This window comes from Apaloderma vittatum, unplaced genomic scaffold (genome assembly GCF_000703405.1).
Source record: "Apaloderma vittatum isolate BGI_N311 unplaced genomic scaffold, ASM70340v1 scaffold10297, whole genome shotgun sequence".
Lineage (NCBI taxonomy): Eukaryota > Metazoa > Chordata > Aves > Trogoniformes > Trogonidae > Apaloderma > Apaloderma vittatum.
This window is the reverse complement of record NW_009727899.1, coordinates 35,578-61,838: the sequence shown is the minus strand read 5'-3', so window position 1 is coordinate 61,838 and position 26,261 is coordinate 35,578. Positions and strand designations below refer to the sequence as shown.

The window sequence follows — 26,261 nt, the reverse complement described above, 5'->3', positions numbered from 1 at the left end:
TAAAACACAGGATCAGTCTCTGTTTTCTGCTAGATCAGCACATTCTTTCTGTTATTGCAGTTATTGTTGTGTCTGAATACCTAATTAATTACAACAGTAAACGCTGGCTTCTTTAATCACAGCATCAGCTGTCCTAATCAATCTTAATAATATAGAATCTGTACTATGGCATCCATGAATTTTAATCTACATAAATTTCTTAAGACCTCTCACAAGCTTGTTGTACGAAATTATATAATTATGGATATAGATTAGGGCTGTAAAGAATGATTTAAATTGGATTTAAGAAGAAGGTGAATAGAGCCCTCCCACTCAGTTATTTATTTATTTGGTTTGATTCTGGCCTACACATAGCTTTTTTTCTGACTATTATAATTTTATTTCCCTTCAGTGTTATCTCTCTTTGATGATTCTCATCCCCCATCCACCCTCCTAGAAGTGATGGTGGCCAAGCTAGAGCTCCTGGGAGAGGGGTAAAATATCCTCAATGCAGTGAGAGGAATGAATAGGTGGAATGGAGAACAAATCTGTGGATCTGGATGATAAGATATTGTTCCTGTGAAGGAAATATCACTGCAAAATTGAATGAAATAGAGGAAATAAAATATGTCTGTCAGGAAATGTACAGGCAGCCAGAAGCAGGGTGTTAAGAGGATATTGTATAAGTGTAAGGTTCACTGACTTCTCCCACCAAAGTGAAATCTGAGGGTGCCTTAGGGGTCCAAAATATGCCAGAATCTGCTTTTGCCTCTCAGAAGCACTGGGTTTTATTTCAAAGAGTAGATTTCCTTGGCTTTGTCTTACACCAGACTGGGACCAGGACATTGTCCCATACCTACTGAGGGGGATGGAGGGCCCCCTTTTGATGCCTCAGGTAGTGACCATCATCCTTCTTCCTCAACACACCCACCCACTTCAGTGCAGCTTCTCCTGATTTGCACCCCTGACAGTTACAGCAGACACCAGACCTTTGTCCCCTACAAGCATTTTCACCTGGGGCACCCATACAAAAGCTCATCTCAGCCAGATACTGTAGTTAGATTACTGGCATCTCAGGAGGGATTCTTTATAGAACATCATTTAAATTGATTTTATTTATTTTTAACAACCTGCTTCATCCTGACACCTCCATACTCTCATTCTTTGACAAAAGCTAAATGTAGGGACTAACAGTAGCTAAATGCCCCTTTAAAAATCTGAATTTCAATCTAGAGATATCTCAGTAGTAAGAAAGCTTCCTGATGTTAATTCTAAAACACTGATATTTCATGCTGACTTGGGAAACCATCCTTATTTTTTGGCATCAGGCAGAGGATTTGGAAAGTGACATTAACAGATCCACTTTCTTTGAAGGACTTGGGAGTCATTTCTTGACTTCTGTCTAATGAATAAGTGCTGCCTTTGTTAAATTTATATTTATGGCCATATAGTAGGTCATTGGCTTGTTTTATGTCTCCAGGTTTATGGAAGGTTATCTGCCATGGTCACCTTGTGGCATCTTGGCCAGGATCATCTTGCAAAGAGAGAATTGTACCTGAGCAGGATCTTTCCCGTGGAGATATGGAAATGATCAAATTAATATAGAGGCAATTTCCAGAGATAAGGCTCTTGCCCTGAGCCACTAAATGAAGTTACTATTAGCATTTGTTTTCACAGTACACCTTTAGTTTTCCCTGGCAAGGCCAGATCCTCAGCTTCTGCAAAGCAGCAAGACTACATGGATTTCAGTGGGGCAGAGGTGATTGATAGTTGTTCTCTGGCCTCTTGGGAGCCTCTCTGCTTCTGTCGCTTCACCAGCTGATCCTCTGTGTCCACTGCATCATGTTTAATCTCTTAAATGTCTATATGTTGGGAGTAAGATCTCCATGAATCTGACCACAAATAAAGCAATTTCAAATGTTATCTATGGGCACATTCACACAGAGAGTCATCAGCACACCCAAGGTCTTTTGATGATGTTATAACTTTGAGAGGAGCTAGTTCTGGTCCAAAAGCCACTTTAAGGTGCTTTATGTAGTTATGTCCCTTATCTAGTGTCTCCTATATCTCTGTAGCTCATATCAGCTCTTACTCCGCTATTTACCTTCTGGGCCACAGAGGGCTTACACCTTGGCACAGACAGCACACAAAGGAGGTGACATCTGTTCCCAACTAGGGGGCATACCCGTGTTCAACTAGTATTTGCAGTAACAGAGAAGACTGACCAGCTAGATGGGGAGAAAGAGTGGCCAAAAGCGTGACTCTCCTACCTTAGTAGAGCATGATCTGTGTGAAGGCCACAGGGACGCACAATCTACTATGTTTTGTCTATCTTTTGGAGGAATAAAGCAACCTTCCCTCATGATCTTCTCATGCTGAGACACAGAAATTATTCATGTTTCCCTATCTTGTTGAATTTTAGTATGTGATGGGCTTCAGCCTACAGCCACACGTAACTTCTGGGGTGGGTTGTCTCTGGATCATGGGCCCCTTGTACATATTAGCCCTTGCTGAGCTTCTCCTGGCTCATTAGCACATAAGAGGACTGTCACTTTACTGAGTACAGTATGGACACAGCTTCCTCAAATGCATCTTGAGATTTCTGGATTGATATCAGCCATTGGCTTCCTCCACTCCACAGCTGGGAACACAGGCAGTTATACCGTTCGCTAGGTTTAATTCACCTGGCAGAGTAAGCAGCAGCATGAAGATATGCTCATGGCTGCCCAAGCTACCTTGGCTTTGTGCTGGCATACCCAGCATACCCTGGAGTCTATGTCTCTGCATCTTCATAAGTCATGTTGACCAGCATAGACACATTCACTGTACTGAAGTCACATCTTCATTTGCTGAGTAAACATAGTCTTTGAGGTAAGGAAGATCAGATCTTCAGTGAGCAAAGGTCATCACTTTTGATTTTAAGAGCTGTAAATTCCTGCAGGTGGTGATTCACCACAACTGCTTTTCCCACACAGACAAGGTAGGGCACGATACTAGAAGTAAAACACAGAATCCCAAGCCAGAGGTTGCTGCCTCATCATGATGTCAAGTCCTACAGTCCAGGGATGCTTCCAGGTCGCCCTTTTCAAGTGTCCAGGAATGGCTGGGTCAGTGTCAGGGTCCTGTGGGTTAGACCAGTCACCTTACGTCTTCTTTATCTATAAGTAAATGATTCCCAGATTGGAGCAAAGCTGACTGAAACCAGGAAAGACTAGACTGCATGTGCTGTGGGCCAGGAGGAATTCTCTATATGATCTGGGACATGAGGCAGCCTTCTCAGAAACACATGATTAGACATGTCATTAAAACTCAGGAAAATAATGAACTCTGAAAACAGTGTGTAGGAAGGAAAAAGACTGCATTTGAAGTCCTATTGTCCTAAACTTTTAAAAAAGAGCATTTATTCAGATACATTCTCCAAAAAGTGTGCAGGAACTGCTGTATCACTCAACTTTTCATAGCTTTCTTCTGGAGCAGTATGCTCAACATTCAGTTTTGCACAGAGGTTAAAATCTATGGAATCATAGAAGAGAATCTTAGAACCTTCAAGGCTGGAAAAGACCTCTAACATTATCTAGACCAATTGTCTACCCAACACTACCATTACCACTAAGCTGTGTTCAAAAGTGCTACATCTACATGTTTTTTGAATACTTTCAGGGATGGCAACTCCACTACTTCTCTGGGCAGCCTGTTCCAATGCTTCACCACTCCTTCAGTAAAGAAGTTTTTCCTAATATCTAACCTAAACCTCTCCTGGTGCAACTTTAGGCAAATTTCTCATCAGTAACTTGGGAGAAGAGACCAATACCTACCTCACTATAACCTCCTTTCAGATAGCTACAGAGAGTAACATGGTCTCCCCTCAGCCTCCTCTGCTCTAGAGTAAACAATCTCAGCTCTCTCAGATCCTCTTCGTAAGACACTTTCTCTAAACATTCTCTAAATTCTCTAAAATTCTTACAAGCTTCATTGCTCTTGTCTGGACCCACTCCAGCACATCAATGTCTTCCCTATACTGTGGCACCCAAAACTGAACACAGTACTCTAGCCGTGGCCTCACCACTGCTGAGTACTGGGGCACAGTCACTTCCCTACTCCTGCTGGACACACTATTTTTGATACAGGACATTTAGTTCCTTCCTTCTTCAGGAAGACAGGAATAAGTGGAAACAGTTTTTGTATTTTCCAGGCATTTCCCCCTTGACTCTTTAAACATATAGCTTTGCCTTCCTCCTATGCCTTCCACTGATTTCCCACAGGTTTTAATGTATTCTCCTCACACCCCTTTTCAAGAGATGAAAATTCTTATAGTAGGGCAGTGCATTCCCATTTCATGTACACACATATCAAGTGACCTGCCAGAAGTCAGCTAGGAAGTCAACTAAACAAAAATCAACCTAAATGAGCAATCACACTTATTTCTTTCTGTGACTACTCCATTCTCAAAGCCCTTGTCATTCAGTAAGGTCCATAATGAACAGGAGTCTCCAAGCCTTAGGTTTGTGCTCTCAAAATTTGGTCTTCTCACCATTCCTTCTTGTATTTTGGAAGAAAAGAGACCTGGCAAGATTCCATCATGATCCATGATGATCTTTGTCCACTTCACCCATGTTCCTTGGGCCCATAACATTCACGTTTGCCAACCTCCCACACACTTTGGCGTACAGTCAGCATCTCTCCTTGGATAGGTCAGTGACACCAGATTTCCTTCCAAGAGCCCCACACATTTGCACCCTCCAAGGCCTTGCCTCCGCAACACCTCTGTGCTTGTAGGAAGAAGATGGTATGAAAGGGGGAAAGTGGCTCTCTAAGGGATTGTCTTACAAGTAATAAGCCAGAGGGACTGTGTAGATGTAGAAACATCGGCACCAATAAATACAAATTAAACTCATAACAAGAAACAAAATATTAGAGCCAAGGTGACACTTGGACTGGAGGTTCAGCCAGGCTTTGCTTTAAATATTTTATTGCTGCAGATAAAGAAAGAGCTTATCCAACACGTTTCTCTTTTTTTTTTTCTCTCTCTATCAACCAAAGGGGAAAAGAGAAAAAAAAAACTTAACTAGCTTTAGTTGTATTTGAGATAGACTTCAAAGTTTCACAAAAATAAACAGTTTTAGGGAGGAGGAATGCACACTTGTAAAGAGAGAAAATGCACTTTGAAGTCAGCAAGTGACTGCGTGCCTTACGCAGAGATTCACAGCATCCTCCCTGGAGCAGACAAACGGTGCTCCCTTCCCCTCCAAGCAGCATCTCCTCTCTCACAGGAGGCTACCTGGCAGCAGCTCAGTCCTTCGAAGGGATGGCAGGAGCCACTGCTTTGTTCTCTTCTCCTTCCTCCTGCTATGACCCTGCTGTTTTCTGCTCTGATTGAAAGTTTCATGTGTCTGTAGCTGTCACTGAGATCTGAGTTTGCACAGCACCTAGCACAGTGTCAGTCCTGGCTTAAGATGAAGGCTCTTTGAGGTTGATTACTGCAGTGCCAAAAATTCACGTGATCAGAGATGGGGTCCATACTTTAAGCTTTGGAAAGGAGGGGAGAGATTTGTTTGCCCTCTGCTCCAAGGTCTCACAGGGTGACAGCGGGTGAACAGAGCCCTCCTGGCCATCGTGAGGGGCTTTATGTGATTCTGTCCTGAGAGTGAGCAAGATGCTCCTCATCTGAGACCTTCAGCCCCTGAATCTGCCTATCTCACACCTTGTATTGATGTGGAAAGAGAAAGGGAGAGTGCCTGTCATGTTTTAACCCCTTATTTCCTTCTCTTTCTTGTGTCTCCACAGCACAGAGCCCCACTGCAGCAGACCCCTTGCAGCAAGCCTACGCTGGAGTGCAGCAGTACGCAGGTCGTTAGTATTAACACTTTCTCCCAATAAACCTTTCTCTTTTCTAAAGGCTTTAATCTCTGAACACACCTGAGGGAGCTGGCATAAAAGAGGCATTTGGTGATACAGGGGCAACCTAGGACCCACAGACTCTCAATTAAAATTTACACTTCTTGTGGAAACAAAGAGAAAGTCCAAGGTGTTCTCTCCCTAAGGAGGAAACCTCCTCCATTTCCCCTGGGAAAGGCTTCCTCTGACCCATACGTCAGCACAACTTCACTGTCAGGAGCAGGTCAGCTCTGCTTAGCACAGTGCACAAGTGCAAAACCAGGCTAGAGATTTGGAGGCCACTGTCTACAAGAGGTCTCCTGAGTGCTTCCACAACGAGTGGAGATGGACAGCCAGATCGTGCAGAGCCACTACTCCTGTGCATGGCAGAGTACATATAGCTTCACATAACTATATTGTAGGGTATGTCTACATTGCCCATACCCCAGCTAGTTCATTTGCTTAGGAGCTGCACAGACATATACCTGGCTTCCCAGCAGCTTTCTCCATGGCTCCCAAAGGGTCAGCCTCCACTCACATCACACTGCATGCTGAGCAGCTCCTCTGAAGTTGATGGACTGACACCAGCCAAAGTGACCTGATGCAGACCACGACCCTGCCGTGTTCAGCCTCCCCTCATGAGGTGTCCACGGCCAACGTTGCAAGGAAGCTGCCACCCCAAAGTCATTATTTCCTGTGGTAACTGGAGCAATCATGGGCTCCCACTGAGGAGCGGCTATTATCTCATGTCAGCACTGTATCTGGAAACTTAATTTAATTCTCCATGTAGGGCTTCATTTGCCGGTGTTTTAGTTATTGTCATTTATTTCTTGTGAGATTTGATAGATGGGAAGCAGCTCAACCCTTTGAGCTGTTAATTAACCCCTCTGCACACACGTGGCCCCTATCCCCCTCTCTCTGGTCTCGCAGATGACCCATACTCTGTATTTTTAGCAGCAAGGCACATCATCTACCATCTGTGGTAGTGAATGGCTCTCCTTGTCTGCTTGGTGGGGGAGCTGAGGTGGGGAAAATTGTTTTATTGCTGCACATTGCTCCTACTGTTGTTTGTGTGAGAAAGGGAAGTCTATGGACACAAAAGAAAATGTATATCCAAGAATGCATGTGCAACTGTGCCTATGCAGTGAGCAGTCATACTAAGGTTGGAGTAAGTGAGAAAACACGTGTGAACTGTTTTTATGAGCATATGAATTAATCAAGGTGCAAGAGAGATCACACAGGGAAACATGCGTGTGTTTTGCGCATGGCTGTCAGCATGGGCATCAACATGCTGAGCTTGTGAGTGAATGCGTTTGCAGTACCATCTGGGATGGTTATGCATCTCTGCTGGGACAGATCACCAGTGTTGCTGTCCTCAGTGTACTGCTGATGGAACTGAAGGGAAGGTGGGTGCTCAGAGCCATGTGGCACCTCCCGGAACATGAAGATGGTGCTTCTGCCACACATGTCACTGCATAAGATGGCCTGATGCAAAGCCAAAATGCAGGGGAAAAGCCCACCTCTAGCTTGGTATGATGATTTGGAGTGAAGGCTCTGTGCTTCCTAGCACTGAAATCTGTCCTCTTTCTTCTCTCTCTTTCTCTGCCCTATAGCTGCTTATCCTGCTGCTTATGGCCAGATTAGCCAAGCGTTCCCACAGCCACCTCCCATGATCCCACAGCAACAGAGAGAAGGTGAGTAAATGAGCTGTCATTTGTCGCCCCACCATGTCATTACCACCACATTTGTACCCCTCCTCATACACCTACAGAGTACCCATAGAATGTTCAGTTGCTCTGAATCCCTGGTCCTCTGAGGTTTTTCTCCATTTCCATATGCGTTGTGGCATCATTGGCACTAACAGTAGCATTCAGGAAGGTCGTCATGGGACATTGCTGAGGTCTCATCAGTCTCCAGAGAAAGGAGCATGCTGATGTGTATGAGCCTTGGAAAGACCTACTAGCACCATAGGCAATAACATCTACTGGTGCTCTGTGTTCAAGACTGGCAACAAGAACATGGATAGCAATGCAATTGCATTGGAATAAGAAATTTAATAGGAATCAAAGAACTGGTGGCCCTTCTTTAGAAGACAGTAATGTTACTTCAGACACCTGATATTTAGAAAAGTAGGACTTGCTATTTAGAGGAGCTGATCTAGTCTTTTCTGCCTCCTTTGACAATCTGGAAACAGAAATCAGCCCTTTTGGAGCACACTCACTATATCAGGATGAGATGAATCATGTAGTAAAAATACCTTTCTCTAGATTTTCTATGAGAGGAGCCAGTCTACAGGACTGGATGACTTCACTGGAAACGTGGAAAGTAAGGAGAGGTGAATCTCCTACTGTTGCAGGTAAACGTTTTGGGAGGCAACCATACTATGTAATATTCCCTTTACAGTCAGTGGGGAGCAGTGGTATCCTCAGAGGCAACCCGCTCAGGTAATCCTAATCGTCCTCCAGGGAGTCCACTGCTCTTTTTTGATAAGAAAAGGGGAGTGCTTGCCTAAGTGAGGCCCTTAAGTCAGGTGCCTCAGATTAGTGTTGAGAACCTCATTTTAAATAATTACATTTTGACTCTTATCCTCTATTAGATCACTAATTCAGATATATTCAATGTTATACATGTTATTATATTATTTTATATATATAATGACATTTAATATTTTAATATAGTGTAACAGTCAGAATGACACGAATCAAGATTACACTATCAAACTAAAACATTCTGATGGCCTAGAACTACTATGGGGGAGAAATCTCATTTTGTAAGAAAATTAGAAACGTCAAGATTTCGATCTAATTTGGAATTAATTTTTTCCCGATGTCTGAATTTCCTGGGGAACACAACTTCCAGATTCTGATTAGCTCTAGTACATGTCCCTGCTGTGAGAACAGATGCACAGACCTAAGGTATCATTACAGAGATGTTTCCCCCATGCTGAAGGACTTTGCTTTTTATTACTTACTGGGGCTAGATTAAGCACAGGACAAAATGGCGAGCAGATCATCGCTCAGCATAGCATTGTGCCAGGAGCCATCAGAGACAAGGGACACTTGAAAGACCCACTGCCCAAAGACCCCTGTGTTCACAACGCATGGGATGTCTCTGAGGGTCAAGGGTGAGTGTCAGCCAGCAGATAGCTCATCTCACAACTCCTCACTTCTTTAAGCAGCTGGTGTTGAGGATGGTTGGGGACCACACATATGAGAAGAACCACCAATCCAGTGCAAGTTGCTGTTCCCAGTGTCCTCCATCTTCTTGCAGTGTTTAGATGCTTTGACTTTCTCTGCTGCTTGCTAGAGGGAGAATCTCTAAGGCAAAATACTCCCTTTTAGCAGAGAGGGTCAAGATGGTTAAGCATCTCTAACCTTTAACAGAAAACACAGTAAGAGGAAACTCTAACAATAACACTCAGTGTCAAGACAAGTCCTTTATGTTTGCAAGGAAGTGCACAAACATTGATTCATTAATGAACCACCTACTGCAACAATAACATTGGTGATCACTTGTTAACAACAACGCTAACTCTCCACTCCCAGATCCCGGCTGGGTAACAAGCCCAGAGCTGCTTGGCTGCCACAAAGTTCCTGTAGAGATCAGTCATCACTTCAACATGAGCACTGAGGCTGCTGGCAGCTGGGAACAGATCCAAAACAAACAAAGCTAGAGATGAAGTCTTGATTCAGGCCATGTCAACTAGGCAAAACTTGGATGTCGTTTTAAATTTGTATGGTATTACTCATCTTGATGTACTTTCTGAAACTCAGAAGTACACTTAGATATTAAAATAAAGCAGTGCTGGTTTGTGATTGTCCCCTGTCCTGTGCTCAGACATGCTGGAGCCTGAACAGAAAGCAGTTGTAGAAGATGCAGTGAGGCCTCTGAGTATTCGCTGTAAAGGTGAGGTGGGAAGCTGACCAAAAGGCTACAGGCCTCATACAACCTTACAGGACAACCCATTTTTAATTACTATTAGAAAATCAGTCTAGTCATAGGCTTTCGTTATGATGCTGATTCCTGGTGTTGGGGATGCAATGACAGATAACTAATGTCTGCAAAGGTATATGGAATTTACTCGCATTGACAGTGGTCTCCCAGGAACAGGTGGTGTCTGTAGCTGTCTCTATGCTAAAAGACTAACAATGAGCTGGAGGGCGTGGAGTGTGGGCAGGGCAATGGCTTCGCAGCTCAGGTCCAACCAAGCCAAATCAATATGGACCTGCCACAGAGTTCTCTCATTTGATTCTATGCCCTCAATCATGGGTGTTTCCCTTATCCAGCATGTTTTCCTCATAATGTACAGACCATTCACAAATTGTCCCTCCCTTAAAATTTTTCTCTTTTTTGTCTAAATCAAGGCTGTCTGTGCTTCTTATGTATTAATGAACAGAAATATCTATTATTTAAAGTCATAAAACCAAGAGCCATGGTAGATCTCAGGGTAGAAATGAACCTTTATTCTCTTCTCATAATGGGTCATGAGGGCTAGATTATGAGCTGACTTACAGCCTTTTGGAAAACCAAAGCGTGTGGTGAGTAATTTTAATACTGGATTCAACCCTGAACTGCCAAGTATACTGATCTCTGATAATCCATTAACTCAGTCCAAAATAAGACCTTTCTGTCCAACAAAGATAGTTGAAGTCTTCATGGAGGTTTTGCCGTACCAGCTGTGATCTTCCTCATGCTCCAGTGATCTTGACCAAGTCCTTTAAAACTCATTACATATGCACACTGAGAACTAACTTAGCTCTTCATGACACTCTGGGCTGAGCAACACATGCCTTTGATTTCATATGTGAAGAGGCAGTCATATACAGAAACCCGTAAGTCTTCCATCGAGTGCCCAGAAGATCCTCAACAAGGCAGAAGGGCTCAGGCAAACAGATCTTGTTTTGCGAATTCTTTACCAAGGAGTCTTAACTGTGATAGACTAGTTACAAGTGGATGGATTTAACAAGGAATTGCTTGTTAAATTCTAATGGCAGAATTTTCATATGTGATTATAGTAAGTGGAGTTTTCAGCAATGGAAATTAGCAAAAATTCTCTGTAGTTTGGAACAGAGTGAGTCTGGCCTTGAATGCCTGAGTTGTTATGGAAAGCCACAGCATGGGTTTCCCAGACACATTTCAGAGCTGGACCAGGCATTTAGGATGGTCTTTTTTTTTTCATATCCTCTCTTGTCTCTTCCTCTTGGTCTCTGAGCACTGTGAGGCAAAGCTGATTTCAAGGTGAATCAAGGGTTGTTCTCTCCTTGAGCCCAACATCTAAACCTGGTGTAAATGAAGTTGTGTGCCTCCTGGTCTGCCTTATGCTTAGTAGGTGTTTCTTAGCACATGCAGGCAGAATCCCTACTCATGCACAACACTTCCAAGACCCCAGGAAATGCAGCTGGTATTTTTGGAAGAATTAGCCAGTTTTACAGAGCAAACTGCTGGCTCTGGTGATGTCAGTGGGAATTTTGCCACTAATTGCAGCAACGCCAAGATTTTACCCATTCTATTATAATGTGGATCTCAAATCCCACAGCAAAAGTGCTCTGGGGCACATTGAGATGAAGGAATGAATTTTTTCCCTGCTATTCTGGACCATGGTCTTCTCCTGGGCAGAATTTTCTCAGTTCTAACAGACACCTAAGGGGGTCAGTGTTTGTTTAACACTTTCAGACTGTTTCATATCTGGTTTATAGAGCCAACAACTCCACATTGTGCTGAAATGAACTACAGCAAGGACTGGAGAAGGGATAGTTTCATCAGTGAAGAGACTAAGGAAGAGGCAGACGGGAGGTGGGGGAAGATGGAAAAGCTTGGCAGGAAATAGGGGAGTCTGATTGTGGGCCACCTAGGTTCAAAAGTAATTTAGCTAAGCAGATGACCGGGTCCTTAATTAGTTAATTATCCCACCATACCACTATCCCTCCATTTGGAAGAAACCCTGTTACCATCCTCATGACCTCTAGGAAATTCACAAGATGCAAAGGATCAGATGTTCCTTCATGACAGTCCTTTTAGCAAATTAGTGGGGAAAATTTTGCTTAGCAAATATTCATTAGGGCTTCATTTTCCATTAATCCAAAAGGAAATGTGGAGAGCCTGTGACTTCAATCACGCTGAGGCCCAGGAATTTTAATGAGCTTTAAATGGGCATCTGTCAGAATCCTGACTTCAACGTACTTCTCCTGCCAGCCGGAGGGATGAGTAATGGCTAATAAAAGGTGGGAGCATCTAGGAGAACTCCTGTCCCTAGCAGGAAAGGCAGAGTTGTAATTTTCTGTGTTATGACACTGTAATTATGCTCTGATGAAGAAAACATGAGTGTTAAATAAACCCTTTCCTTCCCCACACTGTGCCCCAGAGGTCAACGGAGGAAAGTTGGCTAAGCTGGAGGAAAGAGGAAAGGCTCCTTCCCTGTGTCATCTCACCCTTGCAGCAAAGAACACACACTGTATCCCCTTCATCTCATCCCCTCTGAGCAAAGCTTAGATGGAGTTATCTGTTGAGGTTTGAGAAGAGCTGGGCAGCAGCTGGAAGTACCTTTGAAAATAAGACCATGAAGAAACAGTCCTTGCCTCGTCGAACTAGTTTTCTGCTAGTGAGCATTGCAAGGGGATTAAATGTTTATTTTTTTTCACCAGACCCACTCAGACACATTGTTTCCCTTTGACTTTTTCTCCAATACATGCTTGAAAGTAAAAGTCATACTGAAAAGTTTCATTCTAGGCTATTTGACCAGAGGTACATTGTTCCTTTTCTGCCTCAAAATACAATTTCAATGGAACATTTTCTAACGGTTTCTCCTTTAATAAAACTGCATATTCCAACTAAAGACTCTCTTTCTGGATATTTGTCGAAGTAGCCTTTGAAGTCTGTAAGAGTATATGCTACAGTACTGAGGCAAAAAAAAAAAAATTAAAAAAGAGAAATTCCTCTTGTCTATTAATCTAAATCTGAATCCATCTGTAATATGTACGTGGAACCCTCTGGAATGAAGGACATGGCCAAACTGTCTAGCTTTGGAGGAGCCTTCAAGCTGAGTCACTCTGGGGCGTTTAATGTAAAATCATACAAAACAAAATAAGCCTCTGAGTTTGTGCATATGTTTCTGCTTGTTATCACAGTACTCACACAGATACAAGAAGGATAATGAAACTTCTGCATGCAGACATGGAAAAGAGGAAAGGGTTGGTGTGGGTTACCCACAACCCTACAGATTAAATGAGACCATGAGGAGCAAAGAAAACCTATGAACCTCATTCTTTCATTCTTTTTGTTCTTATTCCTCTATTAAGTCTTTCCATGGCCACGTGTGCTGCCACACTACTCTGTCTTTAGATTTTTTTCTGGTGTCTGCTCTGAGATGATTAATGAAGTCAGCATAGCCTCTAGGTGACATTTTGAGTTCCTGGTCTTTTGCTTCATTCCTTCCTCTGATAGTCTACAGACTGCTTCCTAGAGGCGGCCATTCACCAGTGAGAGGAAAGGGGTGACAAAGTAAATCTCATATCCTATTTCTCTCCATTCATGGGTCTTCTTTTTCTCTTGATAGGACCAGAGGGCTGTAACCTGTTTATCTACCATCTGCCCCAGGAGTTTGGGGATGCTGAGCTGATGCAGATGTTCCTGCCTTTCGGTAATGTCATCTCCTCGAAAGTGTTTGTGGATCGGGCGACAAACCAAAGTAAATGCTTTGGTGGGTAAAGATAACAAAACAATTAGATTCATCCAGGAAAGGGCTTTCTCTAAATACTTTACCTTTCAAACTGCTTTCTTTCTGCTTAAGCTTTATAATTTCTCTCAACTTACTCCTGTCAAAACTTTCCCCCTTCCCTCTTTCTCTCTCCTAATTGTCTCATGCTCAGAGTTGTGTGCACTGCTTAGAAGTGAAGGTTTGGCATCTCACCAGCGACAAGGTGCTGCGGCTGCTCGTGGTGGGATGGAAAATATCCCCCCTTTGGAAGGGGAGTTGGGAAGGGTACAGAGAAGACTAACACACTTGGAGCAAAATGGAAGGGACTGGGAGGGTCGGGGAAAAGCTGATGGGGTCAGCATTGGGAGCATGTGGCAGGAGGGGAATTTCTTTACCTAAGGAAAAGAAAAACAGGTCATTGGGTTGAAAGGAAGACAGAGCTATGGGGGCAGCTTTCCAGCATCTGCGATGCATCAAACTGTATAGAGACAAGAGATGAACGTTAGCTGAAAGCCTGGTCTTTTGGGGAGATGGCAGCCATGCTCTGAGCCCCCTGGACCAAAGCCAGCACTACAGCAGATAGCGAGCTAATCATGTTCTTCAGCTGACAGGCCACGCTAAGAGGCTGAGTCTGAAACCTGCCTCATGCTCACATAGCTCCTGCCTTGTTGCTAGCTCAACCCCACCAGCTGGAACATGGAAAGAACACAGCCTCAGCTGCCTGTGAGCCACCAGGTAGGGGCACCCTGAGCTGCACCTGCAATGGGAGGGCTCATCAAGCCAACAGCCACATGGTGATGTGTGCAAGGTATCTAACCGGGATCCCATGGCTTGAAAAGTTGTTGCCATGATAGAACCCTTCTGGCAGTGCAGCAGCATGAGGACCCTGCCATATTTGATCCCATCCCAACTGGTAGACAGGGGATCTCCTCTGTCCATGTGCCTATCATTGGGATATATAATTTCTGGTTCTCTGCCATCTCACGCTCTTTACAGACTTCCACTGAGAAGTGCAATGGGACAAACTATTGCTTTTCTTTTCCTGTGACTTGAAGCTGATATGGATTCTGTCTCTCAGGCAAACTACCAGAGTTAAGACTTAATGGAGTTCATCTGATTTTAAAGCCACTCTCAGCCTCTGCGCTATGCTTCCTTTCCCTGCTGCCTTTCCCTTCTCCCTTCTGCACAGCCCACCTTCCAAAACTGTTACCTCATCCCTTGCTATGGTGCATGTCAGACAGCACTTCCAAGAGTTTCATGCCTCTTATCTATGCATAGTTCCTCCTGTCCATGCACAGAGGTTCTGAACAGGCTATTTCCCCTTTGATTGAAGGAACTCTGTCCACTGATGTGAAGGCACACAGGATCCCCCTTCACCGATAGACATTGGGTTGCTGCACTCTAAAACTAGAGGAAAAGTAGACAAGAAAGCCTGGTGTTAAAAGGCAGTAGGGAAATTTAAATAAGAAATTGTGAATGAGCCCCATTCTCTCCAGAGCCCACCTTTTCTTTTAGAGTTTTAACCCTATAAAAGCTCATAACAAAATGAGGAGACCTAGACTAGGTCTAGGTGACATTGAAAACTAAGGCTTCAATGATATCCATGGGTTAGAAATGGACCTTTCATAAATATTTAGGGGACTACTGAGTGTAGTTCTCCACATATGGGCAAGAGGGAGGTAAATGAAGAAATGAGATGAGACTCAAGTCTAGTAAGGGACTCACCTTGTCTCTTTGTAGTTCAAAGTCTTTCTGGCTACAAAGTTTCACAAGCATAGCAACACATACCTAGCTTTTGGGGCAAAGTTGTGGGCCTGGGTATACTGCTATTTCCAAAGCACTATGAAATTGCAGTGTATAGCTGAACAGGAATTGAGGGATCTTAGCAGAAGCCTTTCTTAAAATTTAGCCGTTCTAGGAAAAACAAAATATCAGCTTGTTTGAGGAAGTGTCATGGTTTGACCTGACTGCCTGGGCCAGCAACAAAGAACCACACAGCACCTTGTTCAATCCTCCCCACATAGGGAATGAGGAGTGGTAAAATTAAAAAGGAAGATCAAGGATCACTATTAGGACAGGGAGGGTTCATTCACCACTTATGGTTATGGGCAAAAACCCATGCAGACTTGGGGAGAAAACATTAGTTTAGCACCACAAGTCATCAACTAAAACAGAGTAGGATAGTGAAAGATACATAAATAAATATAACTCGATCTTAAATACACTCCCACCTCCACCCCTCCCTTCTTTCTGGCTATCTTCTCCCCCGCATCGGTGCAGGGTGGGCAGTGGGTGGGGGGTGCATTCCATCTGGCCATTACTCATTGTCCATGGAAGTCCTTCCTTCTCGGAAAAAAAGGGTTCCTCATGGTCTTCCCCTGATGCCACATGGTATCCATCTCACGGGAGACAACCTTCTTCCTCCACGTGAGTTCTTCCCAGATCATGGGACTGACCTCGGGCCTGGGGATCTTTCTGGGCACGTCCTCTGCTCCTGCTCGGTCTCTCTCACCCCTGGCATGGGGTCCTCCACATGCCACCACACCCTGGACATTTCACCATCCTCAATCCCCTCAGTTCTCAGGCAATCATCTCCCTGTTGCCTCACTCACCACAGGACTACAGAGAAATGCTCTGCTCCAGTGCCTTTCTCCCCTCCTTTCCTCACCAGCCATGTTTTTTCACTCTCCTCTCACTTGCCCTTCCTCTCAACAGAAAACTCCCTTACACAAAAGACAAAGAGAGAAAAAGAGAGACCTGCCCAACAGGTTTCCCCTCTTAAATACATTGATCTCAGAGGCACTGACTGGCCTGGTGTTGGCCAGAGGAGGGTCTGACACTTTATCCACGGCTGGGGGAGGCTCTCAAAGTTTCACAAGGAGCCATTACCCACAGCATTCCCCTGACTACCAAAAAACCTAACCAGACTCAAATCCATGAGAGTAAGTAACCTCCAAAACTAATGGTGGGATATTCCACCCTGAAAACAGAAAGGTGCCCTTTGAATGTGTCAACACAAGTGCACAGGCAAGCAAAAGCAGGAATTACAGCTTGCCAGTGGACCTTAGTCACCTAATATTAGCTTTTGAGACACAAATATCCAAGTCCAGTCAGTTTCGGATCCCAGGGGACAAGCCCTGGTTCTCTCTGGCTTGAACTTACTTTCCCACAGAGCTGAGTGCCTGCTGTGACTATTGGTCTCAGAAAACCATGTTGCCTATGCTGCCACGAGCACCACCTCCAGAAGGATAGAAATAGCAGAAGTATAGATAGCTAATTATCACAAGTATGTCATGCTGCTCTTTGAAACCTCCTACCCTGCTGACCTTCAACTTTAAAGCACTGTAAAAATGTAGAGGGTATTAGAGAAAATCAGGCTTTTCATTTGTTTTGCTAAGTCCACTGAAGTTGGTAATGATTATAATTTTTTGTTCAGGAAGTGAGTTTAAAAATACAATAAAATTACTTTATCCTAAAGGGAAGGAAGGGATTTTGTTGAGTTTGAAAGTAAGAAAACACTTTTCTGCTTAAACATTTCCCAAAACTCAACATGTAAAAACATAGCATTTGCATTCTGTTTCACTTTTTTTTAACCCAGCTAGCGCTCTCCAACTGGTAGCCTGGGGGCAGAATTCTGTCTGGCCCCAGAAAGATATTCCACCATTATATGACCTTTTAAAATGTATCTGCTATGCAGATCCCAAGTAAATTGCTGTAACAGAGTCTAGCCCCAGGTTGACGAGAAATTGTCAAGAAGTCCGACTTTAGACAAACTTAAAAAATTCGATGGAGAAAAATGTCACCATGGTTTTTTCCACAGGAACAGAATTTACTTCATTTGCTCTTCTTGTCTCACTCTTGACATACCTGTAAGCTCCTGGTCCAAATTGAGTGAGTCAGTAGAGCATCATCTCAAAATAGGACTTTTATTCCTTCCTGTTTGGCTCTGAATTCTTCGCTGCATGTCCAGCACAAAGTTATCTCCTTTGGCCACTAGCAGTAAGGTGGTGTAGGGGCAGACACAAGAGTGTTAAGAAAAAATTAAGATCAACTTTAAGCCTTTCTCCTGGTTTCTGAAGGCCATGACCCCACAGAGTACTACTAGCACCTGCACGTGCTGAAGAAACCATCTTGTCATCATTAAGTCTTTGACTTTCCTGGTGCAGAGGCCACTGTCTCTTGGCTGATGTGGAGCAGTGAGGAATGCAAGCTACAGCAGACACCAATCTCATGTAAAAAATGTGAAAGTTCTCAAACTCTGTCTGTTGTTTTCCATAGCAGGACAAATTGCTGTAGTACATAAGGCTGCCTGAGAACCAACCCTGACTTCTCAGTGAAAAAAGTCACTTTAAATGGATATTTCTTTGGCTTCAACTTTCCTTCTGATCCACACATCCAGGCTTGACCCAAATCCTTCATTTTCTCTTACAATTTTTTTAATGTCTGGCTTTTATTTCCCCCCTGTCTTGTGGCTGCTGTAACATGGTCAGTGCAGACTACACTTTTCCTTCCTATTCACCAACACCTTGTCTATCCCCATGACCCGAGCCTCCGTCACACTGCTCATATCAGCATCTTCTTGAGTGTCTCCTCTGGCACTTCCTTGTCCACGCTCTCTTCTCCAGACTTACTGATTTCATCTTGACAGCTCTTCAGTCCTCTCCTCTCCTCTCTCTTCTTTCACTATTCCTTCACCCAATGCCCAGCTGATACCTGTAACCTCTTCCCATGATCTTCTATTACAGACAGCATGTTTCTCCTGCTAGGCAACGCTGTCCATTCTCAGTGAAATGATGAATCACTGCCTCACTTGGGGAAAAATTACACTTAGTCAGGCAGTCCTTGAAGAGAGTGACTCCCTATTCTCACAGTAGACTAATCTAGGAAGTCTTACACAGAGATACACAGTGCCACAGTCTGAACATCAACTTCTGCTGGACCCTGGATCTTGTCTGTCTGAAAGGCAGAGAGTACACTGAGGTCTCTCACCATCCCACTGCATGTGTGTAAGTTCTGCGTGTAGGTATGCTAAATGGCAGGGGACATGAAATACCTCTATGTTCTAGTCTCAGTGTTTCTGGCGATAATTCCTTCCCAGTTATATAAATAATATAAATGTGACTGGTTTGTGTACAAGACAAAAAGAAAACTCTATTGAAATGACACTATTAAGGCTGCTAAGGCAAGGAGTTGAGATGAGCTGTTCCTCATGGTGCCCTCACATGGCTGACTCTATCTCTGCCATAGGGTGATGCTACGATGCAGTCCTAATTTCAGAAGCATTCACTGCTGTCTCACAAGACACATTTTAAGGAGTCATTTGAAGATGTTAAACTAGTGAAATACAGAGACAGTCATGTTCTAGGAAAATGTTTTAACAGAGAAGAGAGAGAAAAAGATAGGTTTGGGCAATATTAATTAGGAAGACATGACAGAAATTAGAAAAACGAGGAGGTGGATGGAGCATCAGAGGCCAAATGGTTACCCCAAGGTGTCAAACAAGATGTAGATAAATTAAAGCTGCAGAAATTGCTTTCCTCATGCACTTGGAAATTCATTCCTCAGGTCACCTCTTTCTGAAAGCTGTGAGCACCTGGATCTGCTGGCTCTTTGCATGCCACTGAGCAGCAGCACTGTCAGGCCAGTTCTACTCCATAGCCCCTCCTTTTTCCCGACATGTGTCACCTTGTCATGTACCTGTTCCCCACACCCACAGGTAAGGCAGCTTCATTTTCTCACCATGGGGCAAACTCTGCAAGAGGCTATAAAGGACCTGTTCTACACTTACAGAGAAACCATGGTTTCTTTCCACTTAGCATGACATGGTCTGACACTCCAGGTGTGAGCAGCCACAGCAGATGGATACTTTTCACTTTTTCTATGCATTCCAGGTGGATTTTCACACTGATAGAATGGATATCCCACTCCTTTTTGAAATGTCCTGCATTAAATGTACCAAGGAGGATTCTAGCTTTGAATACAAACTCTAAGGGCTTCTTAGGACCATAGATTTATATGGCCCAAAGGAAACATCTTGTTTGACTCTTGGCACAAGATGGAGATTGAGTGAGTCCACTTGAAAGTTGCTAGCAGTCCATCCCACTTGAAAAAACATCCAGACTTCTCTGGAGATGCCAAAAGAGAGAAAATGCATCACTTCATGAGGGTCGTGGCAGTTAATTACCTTTGCTGTTAAATACTTCTCTTTGCTACTAAACTTTTTCTGGCTCCTAGCTTATGGAAAGAAACAGGGGAGCCAAATGAGAGAGATTAAAAATGAGAAAAGCTGTGATGAAGACTGGACACAGGAGGGGGTGAAGCTCAGGAGAAGGGCTGAGGCGTGAGTACAGCTTGTATCGTATTATTAAAAACATACTGTGGCAGTTCAAGACTGCAGTGTGGTGGTAGAAATGTGGGAGTGGTTAGACCAGTAGGCAGGTCATGACAGTCTACCAGATTTCAACCTGGAAGCTGAAACAGAAAGAGAAAAGAAACATCAAGAGACTAGGGCACTGGCAAAACTCTGTAGGGCCCTGAGACAAGGGGCACTGCAGATCAGGTTGAAAGTGCATTGGCAGCACTCCATAAGCCGTAGGAGCGGAACAACAGACCCTGAGGTACATCAGAAAAATGTTGTTTAGCACCTGCTCACAATGTGCCTCCAATGTGCCCTGCCAAATCTGGCAGTTCCTCATTTAATTAAAAAAAAAAAAAAGCAAATTAAAAAAACCAAACACACCTCCACAGAAGTTCATCCAGGGAAATGAACAGGTCCAGGAGTAAGGTGGTGTAAGGGTAAGGCATTCCAGTTGCACGTTCCCACCCTGTACAGTTGATGAGTTAACCTAGATATGTGTCTTGCATTCCTCTTCCTCTAGCAAGGTGCTGGCTCCTTCATACAGAGCTTTAAGATCCATGGATGAGGAGAGTTATTTATCAGCTCAAAGTTTTTGTGAATTTCTTTTCTGATTCTTCTTTTGGCAAATAGGAAGATACTCACCAAACAGAGGAATTGTTAGAAAGTACTTTGGAGAGAGGTGGAGCTCTTCTTGCTGCTACCACTAGTAGTATAGTAAGATTTAGGGTTTTCTTTGATTTTACTTTCAATCTGATTTCAAACTTCCTAAGAAAAATCTCTACCTGAGCCTTTCTCCCTGTTGCCCATGGATTTAGGCTAGGTCCTTTACTCTGTGTGATCTAGTGGCAGTATATTGTTTCAGGTCCCTGGACAATATCAGTGTCATCCACATATAGCTACAAGCTTCAGACCAAAGCTCAGAGTGTAATAGAAGAAATCACTAATTTGAGTGCCCCAATTGATACAATATGGAATTAGAAGTAAGGAAGAAATTCTTCACTGTGAGGGTGGTGAGACATTGGAATAGGGTCCCCAGAGAGATTGTGGATGGCCTATCCCTGGAAGGGTTCAAGGACAGGTTGGATGAGTCTTTGAGCAACCTGGTCTAGTGGAAAATGTCCCTGGCCATGGCAGAGCGGTTGGAAGTAGATGATCTTTAAGGTCCCTTCCAACTCAAACCATTCTATGAGTTTCCAGATACGTTAAGCATACCTGACCATTGGGATGTTTCAGTTCAGATTAGCACTAGTTTGTTGTGATCCTCTCTGCTTTGAAGGACCTGGCAGAGCCAGCTAGCTAAGGAGAGATTGAGATGTCCAGCTTAGTTGGAAAATAAGCCAAGGGGAGGAGCACAACATTAGAGGGGTGCTTAGGGCTCACAGAGGAAAGGGGAAAGAGGCAGAGAAGTTTGTCATTTGCTAGCTACTCTCTGTTATACTCCAAAGCAGCCAGGCTCTGAGACTTCAGGTCCACAGAGTAAGGAAGAGACTCTTCCCCAACTAGAATGAAAGAGTCATGTGGGCAAGAAAGAGAAAGAGCTGTTCATCAAACTCACTGCACAGCACCTTCATCCACTGCAGTTGGTTGGGGGAGGCTTTAGGGGGAGGAGGAGGAGCGGGAGAAGTATTAGGGCTGTGAGCCACTATTCATTTACAAACTATAATTAATTTGATGTTTAGATTAATTTCTGATGCACTCTCAAAGGTGCACTGAAAGCATTTTTCCTTTATTATAATGTTGATTGCTTATTGGGGAGATAAATCTAACTGTCAGTTATGCACTGACTTACCAAAACTTTCAGACCAAGCAAGCATGTATGCATAAGGAACAGCTGTTTGCAGCTCTCTAGTTAAAGGGACAGCCCTGTCTTTTCCCAATAATTCACATTAAAGAAAATCTATACATTGTACATAGGGACTTCTGCTTTCTTTTGTAGCTTAACAATTTATTAGACATGAATATGTTAGCAGAATATATGTTCTATTTGTCTGTCCATCCATTTTTCTATCACTGATATATTCCTTTCTCCAAGCAAGTGATAGACAGAGTCCATGCAGAGTATTTTTATGTTATGAATATGTTTCTATATACTTACTCACGTTCACACTTACTAATAATTTTAAACTGTTTTTACTCATGGGATAATTATATGGAGAAACTCATATTGCAGGATCTTTGTGGCTACTCATGTAATGTCCTTCAGAAGGGAATATCCATTTATGCAACTAATAGAAATGATCGATGTTGAAAATTAATGCCAGAAGACAGAAAAGAACATAAAATAAAGATTTTTTAAAGAAATTAAAAACTTAATGCTCTAGGATTCAAATCAGTCTATCAACATCATGACCTAGGCAAAGAACTTGACCTGGTTCTTGTATACCCTCACAGGGTGCTATGCTGCAATCTCCTCTAAAGGCCCTTTGATATTAGACAGATTAACTCGAATTGTATACTGCTGGTCCTACACGCGCTCCAAGGATATTACAGTTTTAAATGCAGGCACCCCCATGTGTAGAAATGCCAGAGGAGCATCTCTATCGCTACTTTCACTCAGGCCAGAATTTTCTAATCAGAAGTCAGAAATAACGGCTCCTCCAATGGGAAGGCCCATTTCTGAACCCAAGATGATTGATCTGCAGAGCTCAAACTGTCCATATCCTCTTGTTAGACTGTAGACCCACCACAGCATTTTCGTTACTTATTGCAACTGGTTTTAATTTTGTTTTCCCAAGATCCCTCCGATGCAAGGTGAATCTGAGCTGTAGAATGGATGAGTCTCTGTCAATCCACCCTACCATCTACCTGTGCCCTCATGTAACTATCTATCTTCAACCTTTTTATATCCATCTATCCTGTCTCACTCACTGCACAGGACTGCTTTTCAGCATTTTGAAGTCTGTTAGCTAGCTAGTTACTGAGCAGCTGTTCAACAGATCCTCACAGCTCTGTGCTTGGCCTCAGGCCTTCCTTCCCGCACAATATTCAAACCCCGCTATGAATACGAATTTATTATTATTACCTCATCAGTTTTCCTACGACCCTTCCCAGCAGAGATCTGAGAGGCTCACAGAGCTAAGTAACAGCATTTTCACAGTGCTCACGGTGTCTTAATTTCACCAAGGGGATGACGATGCATAGGTAGATATTCAAAACTATTTATTAATCTTGGATTCCTAATCTGAGATGCCACTAGCCTGATTAATCTGTTTGCTTATTTTCTCAAAATATTTAACACAATGCAGGGCATGCTGTGTTTATGTTCACTTCTGCCAGTGAAATCTTGTGTCAGGCACGGAATACCAAGTGAAGAGGAACACACACTAGAGTTTCATCTTCACTGTCAAACTGAAGAGGCTACATGATCAAACACCATGCCATAATTTTCCACATCTTTTTAATGCTTGTGTGCTGTTGTCTCTAATTGGACCAAGACCTTTAACTCCTGGCTGGATGTTGCTTAGGCACAGCTCAACAGTGACAAGGGCCAGGGACTGTCCCTAAACAACAGTATAGATAAGGACACCCTCTTCTGAGAGATAAGAGAGTGTAGTATTGTAGATACAAGCCATGATGTACCATTTTCACTCAGAGCCTGCCCTATTTTATTTACTAGTAAAAAAAGTGGCCTAGAAGATCTTATTAAAGGAATTTTGTGATATATGATATAATCAGTGTAACTGGGATGTCATGACAGAAATAGGGATCAATTCCAGTTCTCCAAGGCAGCATTTGGTCGTACAACTACAAAACCATCCTTTCCCTGCCTTATTTACTGTCTACATTCCAACACTTGCAATAATGAGTCTGATTCATTGCCATTTTCTTCACCCTGCTATGTTATTCATTCTCTACAATAATTAAAACAAGGATGCCATGAAAAAGAAAAATACAGAAATGTGTAGTTAGAAGCAATGCCTTAATGCATATACAAAACAATGCAGAATTAAAATTTTATAGGTAACATAATTTCTTGAATTTCTAACTCAAGTGCTTCATTTTGCAACTTTATCATTGTTTTAAGGTATTGCTGCATATGATAGCTTCCTTTTTCAGGTAAACAAACCAAAATAAAAAAAATCTACAGATGAGATTAGCATCTTCAGATAGTATATATTAACATCTCCAAAGACTGTAACAGTTTGCAGATCCCCTTAAAATTAGGTATATCTTTATTAACCATTTCTGGTTTCGTATATCTCAAATTCCCAACAAAATTCAACACCGTCTCCACTCTCTCCAGTCTTAATCTGAAATATATTATGTATGTATAGGTATGTACATTATATACGTACTATGGATATGTGCATTATATATGTAATATATATATTTCTGCAGTAGCAGATATGTTAGCAAGTTATTAAAGCCAATGAAAACCACTGAATAAGTGGTTTGAATTTGGGCAACTTCCTCCAATGCTTCCTGCTCTTAAAGCTAAAAAAGCTTTTCCTTATATCCAGTCTGGAACTCTCTTATTTCGATTCATATCTCTTGTCTCCCATTCTCCCACCACCCACCACTGTGAATTATAGAGTCATAGAATATCTCAAGTTGGAAAGGACCCATAAGCATCATTAAGTCCAACTCAGTGCTCCTTGCAGGACTACCTAAAACTAATCCTTATGACTAAGAGCATGGTTCAGATGCTCCTTGAACTCTGACTGGTTTGGTGCCATGACCACTCCCCTGGGAAGTTTGTTCTACGGATCAACTGCCTTCTCAGTGAAGAATCTTTTCCTAACGTCCAGTCTGAACTCGCTCTGGAACAAAGAGACTGTCTCTGTCTTCCTGCTCTCACGAGGCAAGTGCTCTAGCCTTGTCTGTCCTGATAACCATATGATGAATTGACTGCCACTGTCTTTCCTATATTCAGGGGAAGAGGCACCCAAAACTAGATGTCAAGATGTGATCTAATGAGTGTTGAGTAGAGAAGAATAATTGCTTCTCTAATTGACTGTCTGTGCTCTTGTTAACAGAGCTCAGGATGCTGATGGTCTTCCTGCAGACCAGGGCACATCTCTAACGAAATCCTCAGTGATGTAACCCATGGAAAACCTAGAGACAGGGGGATTATGCCCATTTCATCAGCTGAGCTTCAGTGCTTCCCTTGATATTTAGCCAGGCATGTTTACTGTCATAGAAGGAAGGAGATGCCTCTAATATCTAAGGGCAATCGCTGTCTTTGGCTACTTCACAAGCAACAGATTTTCTTCATTTTTGGAAGTAAGACTTACAAATCTGAATGTGTTCTGACCATTTAAGGTGAAATTATATAACTGTTTTACAGACAGGTCTTTAATGCCCCTTAAAATCCTTCTCTAGAAGGGTTTCCGGAAGTTGTAAAGCATTTACCCTGGTCATTGTGCATTCCTGACATGGCTGAACAGGCTCTAGAAGGATTATTACATTATTAAGCTTTTAAAAATGCTGATGAGAGAATAGTTTTGGTACCTGATTTTAGGAGTCAATGCAAAAACCACTTTTTTTTAAGAGCGACTCATGTTTTTACCCTTCAAATTAAGATCTCTGTCCAAATTATCAATAACCATCCTGTCTTTCTCAGATCTTCAGTTTTTCTAATCAAAGACATTTTCATAAATGTGTTTTCTGGCAATATTTCTACTCCTCTTGCTTCATTAATTAAAGCACAAGCTTATTTTCCCATCTCCCAATCAAAGGTGGTTCAGGAGTTCAGATACGTTGTTCGGCAGGGGCCCCAGAAGCCACAATAGATCAGGTTTTAGTCTATTATATGATTCAAGTCCCACAGACTGAATGTAACTCTTCTGAGGAACTGCAGAAGCCTCTTTCACAGAGATCTCCAGGAATCAGGATACTTTTTGGGAGGCACAGGACTTTATCAGCATCTACCCTACAATATGAACGTATTTCATTTTAACTGATGTTGATGACAGAATAAGCCAGACACTCATTTCCCTGTCCATTGTAGGTGGTAGAAAACACAGAGATCTTAATATTGACACTGAGAGAACTGAAGATGTAATAGCTGGTTGGATCTGGAACAGTATGTTGTCTTCCAGCTTAAAATGTACTTGTATAACTCTTTCCTTTCTCCTCTTGGTAGCCAGCATAGTTCAGTCCCAGTTCACAAGCTCCTGGTCTAGGTATTAGAGATTTTCTCTTTTTTTTTTTTTTTTTTCCCCAATGACTCACTGTGTATGAAGATTTTTTTCCTTGTTTATGTCACTTTTAATTTTGTAGCCTCCACAGAAAGTAAAACATGACCAAAAAAACTATTCATCACTACTTCTGACTTCTGAACAGAAAATTCTGGAAGAGAAGCTTCAAGTCTTTCTATATCTGTTGGGTTTCCCCAATGTATCGATAATGAGGTAT

General features: G+C 42.8%; 1 protein-coding gene across 1 annotated transcript in view; it reads left to right on the top strand.

Moving 5' to 3' along the window:
• Positions 1-26,261, top strand: part of CELF4 (CUGBP, Elav-like family member 4) — an 83,717-nt gene that overhangs the window by 46,430 nt on the left and 11,026 nt on the right. The window contains exons 6-9 of the mRNA XM_009873879.1: positions 5,764-5,829; positions 6,095-6,097; positions 7,467-7,547; positions 13,406-13,489. Coding sequence (XP_009872181.1) covers positions 5,764-5,829; positions 6,095-6,097; positions 7,467-7,547; positions 13,406-13,489 — 234 coding nt within the window. The remainder of the gene's footprint in view (positions 1-5,763; positions 5,830-6,094; positions 6,098-7,466; positions 7,548-13,405; positions 13,490-26,261) is intronic.